General features: G+C 40.6%; 1 protein-coding gene across 1 annotated transcript in view; it reads left to right on the forward strand.

The window, feature by feature from the left end:
- LOC148890489 (zinc finger E-box-binding homeobox protein zag-1) overlaps positions 1–13,528 on the forward strand; it is a 52,577-nt gene that overhangs the window by 35,267 nt on the left and 3,782 nt on the right. The window contains exons 2-7 of the mRNA XM_089010935.1: positions 3,645–3,953; positions 9,950–10,171; positions 10,258–10,451; positions 10,542–10,653; positions 11,696–13,062; positions 13,320–13,503. Coding sequence (XP_088867061.1) covers positions 3,645–3,953; positions 9,950–10,171; positions 10,258–10,451; positions 10,542–10,653; positions 11,696–13,062; positions 13,320–13,503 — 2,388 coding nt within the window. The remainder of the gene's footprint in view (positions 1–3,644; positions 3,954–9,949; positions 10,172–10,257; positions 10,452–10,541; positions 10,654–11,695; positions 13,063–13,319; positions 13,504–13,528) is intronic.

Below are 13,528 nucleotides of genomic sequence, written 5' to 3' on the forward strand. Positions count from 1 at the left end.
GCACACTGTATCGCTATCTAGCTGCATAAGCAAATATATTGTGTTTATTTAATAGCAGTTTTGTCAACACACAATGGCTAAAGGAGGAGAAGAAATTGATTTGGCTGGAGATATACTGTTAGAGCCATTTTCAAGCCGGACATTTCAAGAACAGATAGAATCATGAAGAAAGGTCGGTCAGTTATGTCCTGGCTAATGGTAGCCTCTAGTGGACTTGTAGTAAATCACAGTACACTTTTTTCAGTCTGGATTGATTCACACGTAGCACTACTGAAGGCCTAGCGATGAAATCATCGGCCCGCCACTGATATACAGTACTGTGTTGCATTGTCAATTGGGTTGGCTACATTTCCATACATGTTAAGTCTCGCGATTTGGTCGGGAGACTCCCGATTTTGACGACAATACTCAATAATTCTGTAAGGTGAAACAACAGAATATTAAAAAAAACATGTTTATACTAATTGAATGTATAAAGCATTGTTGTGGGGTTTTTTTTCTTCTGATTTACACTCTTGTAACGCTCATATTATTTTAACACGCACTAGAGTCGCGAGTACGAAAACCTCACGATTTCTGAAACTTAATCCGTATTCATTTCACTAAGTTCTTAAAACACAAAATTGAACAACACCATTACTTCTGAAAAAAATACATCCTTTTTTGATAACGTGCTTATTTTTGGCACACTATTTCCTGAGTGGACAATAACATGGCCGATAGTTAGAGAAAGTTAGTTCAAGTTAGATGTAGCATAAGAAAATTGCACATGTCAAAAAATAGGAAAAATCAGCACTTAGCTTTAGCGTGGAAACACTTCCAAATGGTCCGCTACAAGTCCACAGGGCTAAAGGCAGGAAACACATCCATAATCCAAGATCCAAAAACTTGCAGAATATCCAACATAACAGTATTTCCTTCAAGCACCGTATCCATCATCATACTTTTTAGTTTAGTTTTACTTTATTAGAACAGGTGGCTCAACTTCAATCAAACTTTTTTTGTGTCAGGTGTGCCATTTTTAATCTCTTTACTCACTTCCTCTTCCTGTCTTTCAGTTCATGGTTCAGATCAACCTAACTCTCTTCTGAAGACTGTTTGATATGATTTTTTTTCTCTGCTAAGTGGTCATGCATGAAAAAAGGACAACTTTATCCAACCTAAATTAGCAGATGCAGCAAAATAGAATCGCTTTTGAAAAGAGCTGCAGACGTTTTTATTCGCACGGTTCCTGCCATCGAGGCCAGCGGCCCTATCTATTCGCTAACTGGCTAGTTAGCTGGCTGTCTATCTAGATAGCTTTTAGCTAGGAAACTATCTCGCTATCTATCTATTGGCTAGATAGCTGTCTAGCTATCTGGCTAGCTATCCATTAGCTAGATGGCTATCTAGCTATCTGGCTAGCTATCTATTAGTTAGATGCTATCTAGCCACCTGGCTAGCTATCTATTAGCGAGATAGCTATCTGGCTAGCTAGCTATTAGCTAGTCAGCTAGCATTCCATCTATTTGAGTTACTTCCAGGTTGAGTGTGACTGCCGCTGCTCACCCACAGAAAAACTTTCCTGTAACTGTAAAGTGACCGTGAGAGTTTTGAAAGGTGCTTATAAATGAAATTTATTATTATTATTATCGCCCCATCCCCTTTCAAATTGCTGCAGTGGACTGCAAATTTCCCCATTGTGGGACGAATAAAGTTTTTCTGATTCTGATTCTGATTATTATTATTATTATTATTATTATTATTATTATTATTATTATTATTATTATTATTATTATTATTATTATTATTATTATTATTACAATGACAGGAAACCCTTTCTTGTCACGTGTTGCTAGGCAGATTTCGAAAAGAACATTGAACTCAAAAATAATGTTTATTTAAAAGTAACACAAGAAATGCAAAAAATAAAGTTGACCCCTATGCCTCAAGCCGCTTCCCCTTCTGACAGTAGTTTATAGCGTTGTCTTGGGATATATTTCAGTCGGGTTAAACTGCGATTACTCGCCCGTGATTGGATATCGCCAATCAAGTCAGCGCCATGGAGGCCACCGAAACGAGAGCCAACTGTGCATGTGTTTGTGATTGTCATATATTTTCTTCACCATGAGAAAATTGACTTTTTTTCCTTCCTGTCTGTAACATTCTGGGCATACGAGGATGCGATTCAAGTTGAAAATGATCATTTTTCTTGACAGATCTTGCTTTCTTATAGGATGCCATTTCAAAAACCGCCACTTGTGCATGATTTGCTTCGTTCATCAATTTTGTTGCATTTTTCGGTCACGCTGAGCTCAATACAGCTAAAAAAAAAAGTGACGATTATTATGAGTTGAGGAATATTCACACGATTTGACTATTTTTTTATTTTATGTGGTGAAAAAAATGCATTCAAGTGAACACTACATGTCTTTGTAGCCTAAAGTGACCATATATCAAAATCATGCGATGATCATAACTCACTGTAAATGTAATTTTTCATGAATGGCCTTTTAAAAAATGTGTTACTTTTTGTTTTAATTTTTTTCTTAAGAATTCGGGTTCTTTTTTTGACCCCACCTTCTCCCAAAAAATATATGTTTGTGGTTTTTTTTGCTTCATGGCGTACATTTTAAAATGCAAAAAGGAGCACAAGGCAACAGCACAAATATACTGAAAACAAAGTACAGGTTTTGTTTTTTTTGTCTTGAAAAATGTCTACTTCAAAATTGATGTGTGTGTGTGTGTGTGTGTGTGTGTGTGCGGGGCGGGGGCTTTCCCTGTTTGGTTTCAGTTCTCCCTCATGTTGTTTGCAACATTATGATGTTGAACTCGATAGCTCTAGTTGCTAAATGCCAACCCACACATCGTTTTTTTTGTTCGTTTTTTTTTTTAAGAAATACTGAATAGATCTTTTTTTGTGTGCGTACTTGAATAATGGCTGAATTATTACATTTAAAAAACGAAAGTATTACAATCATCCAAATTCAGATTATCCCATTGTCATATACAATACAATACATATTGATTTAAATAGCGCTTTAACAACAGATGAAGCCATAACAAAGTGCTTAACAACAACATCATATACAGGAGATAAAGCAGTCACAAAGATAGTAGAAAGTACCAGGGATTAAAACTAAGATCAAGTCAGAATAATGCCAATCACTTTTTTACCTTTCATTCACTGCCATTCCCGAATTTGTTCGGGTTTTGTTTTTTCTTGTTTGGGTGCCGATAAAGCGCTGCCACCCCCTTGGCAATGTTTTTTTCTTTTCCACAAGGGGAAGGATATTTTTTTTTTGCCTGTTAGCGCTTTGTTCCAGGTTCAGCTGTTTTTAAAGCGCTATATAAACCAATATGTATGTATTGCATTGTATTTTGGACATCCACCCTCATTTCATGTTCAGATAACTCCAGACCCATAAAATTTAGGAATTAACTTTTTTTCTGATGAAAGAAGATTTCTTCCGCTGCATTGAATGTTTATGTAGTCATAAAACTCAATTTTCTGTGGGTCCTGAAATTTGAGTGACAATGACAAAAACCATGGCACAACCATGGACACATTTTTGCACATTGTCTGGCAGTGAATGAGTTAATTACCTTTGTGCATCTCATGACCGTCTGTAACTTTCTTCTCACGACTTTGTTCCATCTCACAGTGGACGCAGAGCAACTGGGTTCACTGGGGTCAGAGGGAGAAGATGAGGTGGGACTGTGGAGCCTGGAACCCCCCCAGGACTATCAGGAGAACCTGGAGAAGACCAGCCGGACCTCCAGCGAGGGCACGCAAGAGCCCGGCAGCCCCGCCCTCTCCCTGCAACCCCATAGCCTCAGTCCCGGGAGCGGCGGTGACGGCGGCAGGAAATTCTGGGCCCAGGTGGAGCCGGAATCCGAGGCCACAGACGACGGCGGCGGCGGTGCCTCTGCCGCCGATAGGGAGGGGGAGTTGGAATCACTGAGGATGCGTTGTAAGTTGAAAATAAATCACGAGATTTTATTTGGGCCACCATCCAGACAAGTGGGTGGACTTGTACTGTTTTCATGTCAATAGCGTCACAGACATTCCTGAACCAAACACAGAGGTAGGAAAATCAGAATCAGAATCAGAATCATCTTTATTGCCAAGTATGTAGGACACACAAGGAATTTGTTTCCGGTAAATAAATGCGCTTTTTGAATTCTTCATTTTCCGTCAAACAATAATAATTATAATACGGTTCATTTATAAGCGCCTTTCACAACTCTCAAGGTCACTTTACAGTCACAGGATACGTTTTTCTGTGGGTGAGCAGCGGCAACCACACGCGCCAGCCGAAATTAAATAGATAGAATGCCAGCCAGCCAGCTAGTAGATAGCTGGCGAATCTCACAAAAGCACCATTTTGAATCCACTGTGGAACTATTAGCTATCTATCTAGCTAGCTAGCTATTGGTTATACATTAGCCAGCTAGTTAACTTTCTATCTATTTGAGTTATTCCAGGTTGAGTGAACGCTGGCGCATGGGGCTGCCGCTGCTCACCCACAGAATGAAAAACTTATCCTGTGACTGTAAAGTGAGTTTTGAAAGGCACTTAGAAATTATTATTATTATTATTATCATTATTATTATTAACATCGAAAAAAGGGGGAATGCTGCCTCTTGTGGAAGTGAAAAAAAACATTGCCAGAGGCCATGGCCAGCGCTTTATCGGCACCCAAGCGGGAAAAAAACAAAACCCGAACAAATTCGGGAATGGGCTCTATGTCATATTTTTAATTCCCGAAATAATTAGTGAATGGTAGTGAATGAGTTAAGCTTAAAAGAAACTTTTGGCCAAAATAACGTTAAACATTCAAATGCTCTCCCTGTAAGTATATCTTCATTGTAGTAGACATTCAGGAACCAAAAAAATAATATTTTTTAAAATGAATACGACAATGAATTGATTTTCTGATTTAGATTCTGCCAAATATCGCATCTGGCCCCCTTCGACCAATCCAAATTCCAAATTATTTGGGTTCTAATGATACCCCTTAAAGGACAGCCGACACCATTTTTTTTGTTTCCTAACTGACATCAGAAAAACGTTTTATAGCTTCTAAAATACCCAAAACTTGCAGGCTGATATTTTTAGTCAAATGCAAAACACCAATAAAAATGACTTCGTGTCCAAAAACGACTTCAAATTGAACTCGGAAGTGGCCAGTTTCAGAAGGTCCCGCCCCCTTGTTCGTGACGTCACGGCAAGACATCTTGCCTTGCTCGAGAATCCAAACAATGGCTTCAGATTCGGATAATATTCTTTTTTGTTACTCATCCAATTATGAATATGATTCAAATAGTTCTAAAGAGGAAAGCATAAATGTTTGCAATCGATTAAAGAAGTTATTCCGTCTCATTTTGAGGCGTACAATGGAGCGCCCAATGGAGCGCCCAGAAAATGCACAAGATGGCGCCCAAGCTCCATTGGAAATGGGATGATTTGTCTGCTGGGAATTTGTGTCAAATAATAGTCTTGGTGCACCACACAACGATTCACTATTGCATTATTTTTCCTTCTAATTTCGTCATCAACCACGAATGAACACAAAGTTTTCAGACCAAACAAAGTACCCAAAATGCATTGTGTGTCACTTTCTCGGTCAGGGGCGTTCCAGACATGACGTCACGTCAGGCATCGTCATCAACTCGAAAACAAGACTGCCTGAATATTCAGCGCGAGTCTTAAAACGTAAAATATAGCTATATGCGGTGGAATCTTTGTAAAAAAAGTCAGCGAAGTCATTTGAAGTGATTTTACAAATTATGGACACAACTTGTCCGGAGGTGTCGGTTGTCCTTTTGACACCCAAATTTGACCCTTGTTCTCAAGGTTCCATTCCATAATGACCAAAACAGGAATTGTACAGTACAGTACAGCATCAAAGTCCCATCAGAGCATGACACAAGGCGGCGTCACACTGTTTCCACGCATCAAAGAAATGACGTTGCGAGGCGCTGCTGCGATGTGAGGCCTTTCCGTTTTTTTAAATTCCGCCAAAGATGAAAGCCTCACACAGCTCGCCGACTTAACCGGGCACTTAGCCCGGGCAACTCGTGTGATTTTGGCCTTGCCGCCGCGGAAAGGCACGGCGGAGTTTTTACAGCGCCTGACCGCACGAGCTCGGTCCCCAGGCCACATAAAAAAACATCTCCAAATTTGCCAACATCTGCAAACATTTGAAAAATCCACCTCAAAGTGGGCTGCGAGCGTAACCGGCTGGCTGAAGGTCGGCGATAGGAGGCGCCATTGCGCCTATTTGGACGTTTGCGGCTTACTCCTTTTGGGTTTTATATCACTGTGCAACAATTAATTTTTTCCCTTTTATCAGCAAGTAATAAATAAATAAATAAATAAATAAATAAATAATAATAATAATAATAATAATAACAGGAGTGGCTGCCTTTCCAGCAGCTCATGTATTTTGTTTTTCTACTCTCATTCCTTTCATCACTTTGCTGCTGTGAAATGTAAATTTCTCCAATGTGAGACTAATAAAGGCATATCCAATCCAATCCAATAATAATAATAATAATAATAATAAATTTCATTCCTAAGTGCCTTTCAAAACTCTCAAGGTCACTTTTCAGTCACAGGATAAGTATTGTGGGTGAGGAGCGGCAGGCACACGCACCAGCGGTCACTCAACCCAGAAATAACTTAAATAAATAAATAGACAGAAAGCTAACTAGCTAATAGATAGCCAATAGATAGCTAATAGATAGCCAGCTAGACAGCGAGCTAGCTAGCTAGATATATAGCTAATAGATAGCCAGCTAGACATCTAGCTAGCTTGCTATAGAACGAATAGATAGCCAGCTAGACACACAGCTAGATAGCTAGCTATATAACTAATAAATAGCCAGCTAGACAGCTAGCTAGACAGCTATATAACTAATAGATAGCCAGCTAGACAGCTAGCTAGCTAGCTATATAATTAATAGATAGCTAGCTAGACAGCTAGCTAGCTAGCTATAAAAACTCATAGATAGCCAGCTAGACAGCTAGCTACCTAGCTATATAACTAATAGATAGCCAGCTAGACCGGTAGCTCGCTATATAAATAACTAATAGAGAGCCAACTAGACAACTAGCTACATAGCTAGCTATATAACTAATAGATAGACAGATAGCTATCTATATAACTAATAGATAGCCAGCTAGACAGCTAGCTAGCTATATAACTAATAGATAGCCAGGTAGACAGCTAGCTAGCTATATAAATAAAATAGATCGCCAGCTAGACAGCTAGACACCTAGCTAGCTATATAACTAATAGAGTGAACACTGGCACGAATGGTTGCCACTGCTCACCCGCACAAAAAAAAAATCCAGTGACTGTAAAGTGTCCTTGAGAGTTTTGAAAGGCGCTTAGAAATTAAATGTATTATTATTAATAGTATTATTATTCTCTGCTGAGTGGTTATGAAATAGCTTCAACGAAAAAAAACAACATTACTTGAATTAAGCTAAATTAGCAGATGCAGCAAAATTGAATCGCTTTTGAAAAGAGCTGCAGACGTTTTTATTCGCACAGTTCCTGCCATCGAAGCCCAGCGGCCCTATCTATTTGTTAGCTGGCTGTCTAGCTAGATATCTTCTCGCTAGATAACTATCTAGCTATCTATCTATTGGCTAGATAGCTGTCTAGCTATCAGGCTAGCTATCTATTAGCTGGATGGCTATCTAGCTATCTATCTATTAGTTAGATGGCTATCTGGCTAGCTATCTATTAGCGAGATAGCAATCTGGTTAGCTAGCTATTAGTCAGTTAGAATTCCATCTATTTGAGTTACTTCCGGGTTGAGTGAATGCTGGCACGTGTGACTCACCCACAGAAAAACTTTCCTGTAACTGTAAAGTGACCGTGAGAGTTTTGAAAGGTGCTTATAAATGAAATTTATTATTATTATTATTCATAAAAGATAGCCAGCTTGGCTTTATTAGTCTCACTGATGAAAATTTACATTTCACAGCTGCAAAGTCAGTGAACTCAACAGTTTTGATTCATATATGTCGTGCCAATACTCGCTGTGTGTTCACTCTAAACACATCAACAAAGTAAGATACCAGATACAGTGTGCTAGCGGGGAGTGCATTTGCCCCACAATCAAGAGGTTGTGTGTTTAAATCCCAGCTCGGGCCCTTTTGTTTGTAAATTGTCCGTGTACGAGCCCCCCGGTATCCTCCCGCATTCCAAAATGACAAATGGCAGCTTACTGGGAGTCCTCTAATTTTTCCCTCAGTGTTTGTCAAGGTGATAGACTCCAGCTCACCCGCGATATGAAAATGGATCAATTCAATACTTTCAATCCAAAATGGAGACACAACAATTGTGTTCTTCATTTTCTCCTTTTCTGACCTTAGAAGTATTTAAGACAACCAGATCAAACGGAGGACATCTTGCAAGCCGCTTCATAATAATAATCCACATCTTGTCTTCATATGGAGGCCCCTTTTTGATGTTGACTTCACTCATTTGTTCCACGTTTTGGAAGGATTTGTTTGCAAAATACTGCATTGTAATTAGGAGCAAAAAGATTTAAGGGGCTACCGAAACTTTTTCCATCGTCGGTTAATATGTGAATGTTAAAGGACAAGCGACGTTACTTTTTGTTTCCTCACAGACATCAGAAAAACGTTTTATAGCATCTAAAGTACCCAAAACACGCAGTATGACATTTTTATTCAAATGCAAAACACCAATTAAAATGACTTAAAGTGTCCAAAATCTGCAAAAAAATTGAGCTGCGAATTGGGCATTTCAAAAGGTCCCGGCCCCAGTTCATGACGTCACGCCACGACGTTTTGCATTGCTGGAGAATCAAAACAATGGCTTCAGATTCGGATAATATGCTTTCTTGTTACACATCCATTTTATGAATATGATTCAAATAGTTCTGAAGAGGAAAACATACATGTTTGCAATAGATTAAAGAATTTATTCCGTGCCATTTTGAGGCAACATTGAGGGGAAAGTCTCGCCGAAAAAGAGGCACAAAATGGCGACCTCCTGTGGCCACCTCCGTTTCCACAGGCTGATAAATTCCTTATATGGAGTTTGGACGCCCTCTTCTGGCAACTTTTGGGTGCAACACGAGGTCCCCAGACCAAACAAGTACAGCAAAATACATTGACGTGATGGAAGGACTGCTACAATGCGTCATTTTTTCGGTCGGGGTCGTTCCTTTAGTGACGTCTCGTACGGACTTGTCACCAACTCCAAAACAAAACTTCCTGAATATTCAGCGCAAGTCTTAAAATGTAAAATATAGCTATATGCGGTGGAATCTCATTAAAATACGCTGAGTAGAAGTCATTTGAAGCCATTTTACAAATTATGGACATAACTTGTCCGAGACGTCGGTTGTCCTTTAAATATAAGCGATTTTCAGGTTTTGCCATTTATGACAGTGCATACTGTTATATCCTTTGAGAACTGACCTTATTATTATTAATATATGTGTATATATATAGATACAGGAAACATCTGACTTACAACCAGCCCGACTTACGACCATGACCTCCAGACCCTATTTTACGGAACTCAGTTGTTAGTCGGATGTTACCTGTGTATATATATATATATATATATATATATATATATATATATATATATATATATATATATATATATATATTCCATGTTAGCGCTTCGTTCCAGCTTCAGCTGTTGTTAAAGCGCCATATAAACCACTATATGTATATGTATAGCATTGTATTTTGGACAGCCACCCTCGTTTCAAGCTCATATTACTGCAAACCTATATAATTTAGGAAGTAACTCTTTTTTATGATGAAAGAAGAGAGTCTAAGGTTTCTTACGCTGCATTGAATGTTTATGTACTCCTAAAACTTAATATTCTGTGGGTGCTGCAATTCGAGTGACTCACTAAATCTGTGGTGCCTTTATTAAGTGTATTCTTCACCGTACTCCTATAGGTAGTAGTTCCGAGACGCAGGTTGACTTGGAGGACCTCGCTCACTATGAGTTCCTGGCCAAGCTCAAGAAGGCCTCGACCTCCGCCAGCATTTTGGACCACTTTGGCCGCAACGGAATGGGCGCCATGCAATGTCTGCCAGGCGGTGGCGTTGGGACAAACGAGGAGCTTCCGCCTGCCATGTGGTCCCCGGGAGTTCAGCACCACTCACCTGTGGGAGCAGGTCGGTACACGTGAAAAGCACCAAGCACTCCATATTCACGTTTGATGAACAAATGTCACCTCTTTGTCCATTTTTTGATCCCCTAGAGGCAAGGAGGCGGCTGCAGGCCTGTCCTTTCTGCCACAAGACGTACCAGCACGGAGCCTCATTGAGGGACCACATCAAATACTGCCAGGAGAGGGATCGGAGACACATGGTATGTCCATTCTGTGGATACGCTGCCCCTCATAGGGCGCAGTTGGAGCAACACATGACACTTCACCATCAAGTCCAGGAGAAGGTGAGTGCCTCACAAACATACAAAAAAAAGACTGGAAAATGGAAATGAAGATTCAAATCATTTCTTCACGCTTGTCTTCCAACCTTGTAGAGCACCGTTCCTTTGGATCCGGGCATGGAGACCAGGAAGTTCAAATGCCTGCAGTGTGGAAAGGCCTTCAAGTACAAACACCACCTCAAAGAGCACCTTCGCATCCACAGTGGTGAGACTAATAAGAGGGCGCAGATTCCCCCGCTCTTGTTCCTGCAATTTTTTGGAATATATTTTTCCCAAAGTAACATATATGTCTGCGGTATCATAAAACGGACAAACATACTATGGTAAGGGTAATATTTAAAGTAGTATATTTAGCATTCTTAGTTGTCATAAAAGAACACACACTAAAAAAAACGCTGGAAGATAAAAACAGTCACATGACAAGTGTAGCTCATTTTTGCTGAGTACCACAATGTAGTACAAAAAAAGGCTCACAACTCAAAAATGTAAAATAGTTTTAAAATCACCGCACCGTAATCGAAAAAGAATTGGAAAATCACACATTTTTCAAGAAAAAGTCAAAATATTGTGTCAGGGAAGTATTTCACAATCTTTCAGCCGACAAATAAAAAAAAAAAAAAAAAAAAAAAAGAATAAACGAACAAATGAATAAAGTAAACAACTAACAAATAAATACATAAATAAGGCATAAATAAATGAGTGCATGAATAAATAAATGCATCAATAAATGAATGTATACATAATTGCATACATTAATAAATACATATGTAAAATAAATGCATCAATAAATCTATAAATAACTAAATGCATGCATAAATGAATCATACATAAATGCATAAATAATTGCATCAATACAAAATGTATCAATAAATACAAGCATACATAATTAAATGCATACTTAAATAAATACGTACTTAAATAAATGCTTAAATAAATGAAGACATACATAAATAAATGCATACCTGCATACATTCATACATACAGACATATGGTACGTACTATACATACATACTATACATACATAATATTTTAAAATCAACGTCAAATTTACATTGCTGGACATAAAGCCCTCTCTGGTGAAAATTTGATGTTGACCATTTTCATCACACCCTTTCCGATTCATATTGACAGTTTCACATATCTCAATAAAGTACTGCAGTCATCCTTGTTGGGGAAAGAAAGTTCATACCTAAAAGTACAGACACTATTCTTGTGACTAATTCCTGGTGTCTGTTTGTCATCTCCAGGAGAAAAACCATACGAATGTGCCAACTGCAAGAAACGTTTCTCTCACTCGGGCTCTTATAGCTCCCACCTAAGCAGCAAAAAGTGTCTCGGCAATAGCGGAACGCTTGCAAGCTCAGGAGGAACGAGTGCTGTTTTTAACGGACAAAACCAAAACTCCTACCAGCACTCCTTCCCTGCGTCTCCGTCCATAGGGCGGGAAAGGAATAATAAGGCTTCTCCTTTGGCGTTGCAAGTCCAAGATGGTAGTAGGCCTGCAGGCCATGGACTGGACGATCCTTCTCAAGTCTCAGGGCAGGATTTCAGCGGCCGAACTTCGGAGCTGGCTTCTCATTGCAACCCCTCGGCGGAGCTTTCTTTGAGAGCGAGTATCCTGAAAGGGACCACCCTGCTGCCTTACCTCCAGTCTGGCTCTAAGTTTGAGCAAATGCTGCAGGAGATGCTCCACCGGGAGGTGAAGAAGTATGATGACCTCGATAGGAACGGAGGTGGTTCTGACAGGAATATGTCACCGGAGCAAAGAGCTGCAAGAGAGGAGACAGGCGAGCAGGAGAGAAGGTTTCTCGATGTGACGTGTCGCTGGTGCTCGCAAGTTTTCCCCAACGTGGTGGTTCTCCTGCAGCACGAACGCTACCACTGTAAGATAAATCGAGAAGCTGTGGAAGTGCCCGAGGGTCTTCAAAACAAAGACCACCACTCGCCACCCTTGTTCCTATCCAGGTCAGAGATGAACAAAACCAATGACATAACCAACGGAGCCTCTCAAAATGAATCCCCCGTGCAGAAGTGGCCCTTGCCACCTCAGCAGCATCTGGCCTCACTACATTCCACTCGCGACCACTTAGAGTCTTCCAGCCAGGAGAAGGCAAGCCCAATCCACGCCTCAGAGTTGCTGTCCCCTCACACTGGAAGGAGACTTCTATCCTTGGGCTTCCCTGTTTGCCTGGACCGCAGCGGCCAGCCCTCGGAACTCTCCTCACCACAGATCCACTCCCAGAACGAGCCTCTGGACCTCTCTGTACGCAAGCTGATGGTAAACCAAAGAAACATCAATGGCAGAAGGGAAAGGACAAAAGACAGGAGCAAACAGCCCAGTCGACAGAGTCCCAACCAATTTTCTGACCAGTCCCTACACCCTCACCCGATCTACAGAGCACATGGAGCTCCGGTCTTTCCTGGCTCCTTATACAACGGATTTCCCTTCTTCAGCCAGTCTACTTTGGGGTTTGCAGGACATGACGGCATCGCGCCCCTTCCTTTCAGCCCATCACCCATCAGCCCCGGATTTCTCTCGCCCTTGGCTTACATGGTGGAGACCGAATCAGAGGCGACGTTGAAGAAGTTCCACCAGGAGAGACAGCTGCTCATGGTAAGCATGGCTTCTCTTCAAGTGTGATCCTCCATAAAAGCCTCACTGTCCATATGTTGCCTGGATCGGAAACTAATTTACTATCAACCCAGACTTTCATGCCCAGCTTCATTGGGCAAATTCTTAATGTAATAGTCTCTCCAGTTTGTCTTTGGTCTTCCCAAAGCCTCCATAGGCGATGTGTCGGGAATACGGATGAGTTGCAGTCTTCCAGAAAGAATTAAAGTCCTGAAAATATCTTCCTGCTGGCGTTACAGGGTGAGGTGTTAAACCGTGGAGCTCTAGACTACCTCTCGATGATGGATGAAGGTTTGGATGGGGACGGCGGACCAGGACGCAAGAGGCTGAAGAAGACGGACGAGGGTCTGTACGCTTGTGACATCTGTGAAAAAACTTTTCAGAAAAGCAGCTCTCTGCTCAGACACAAATATGAACACACAGGTGGGTCAATGAACACAATGTTTTT

Source organism: Hippocampus bargibanti, linkage group LG12 (genome assembly GCF_051943395.1).
Source record: "Hippocampus bargibanti isolate YZ-2025 linkage group LG12, ASM5194339v1, whole genome shotgun sequence".
Taxonomy (NCBI): domain Eukaryota; kingdom Metazoa; phylum Chordata; class Actinopteri; order Syngnathiformes; family Syngnathidae; genus Hippocampus; species Hippocampus bargibanti.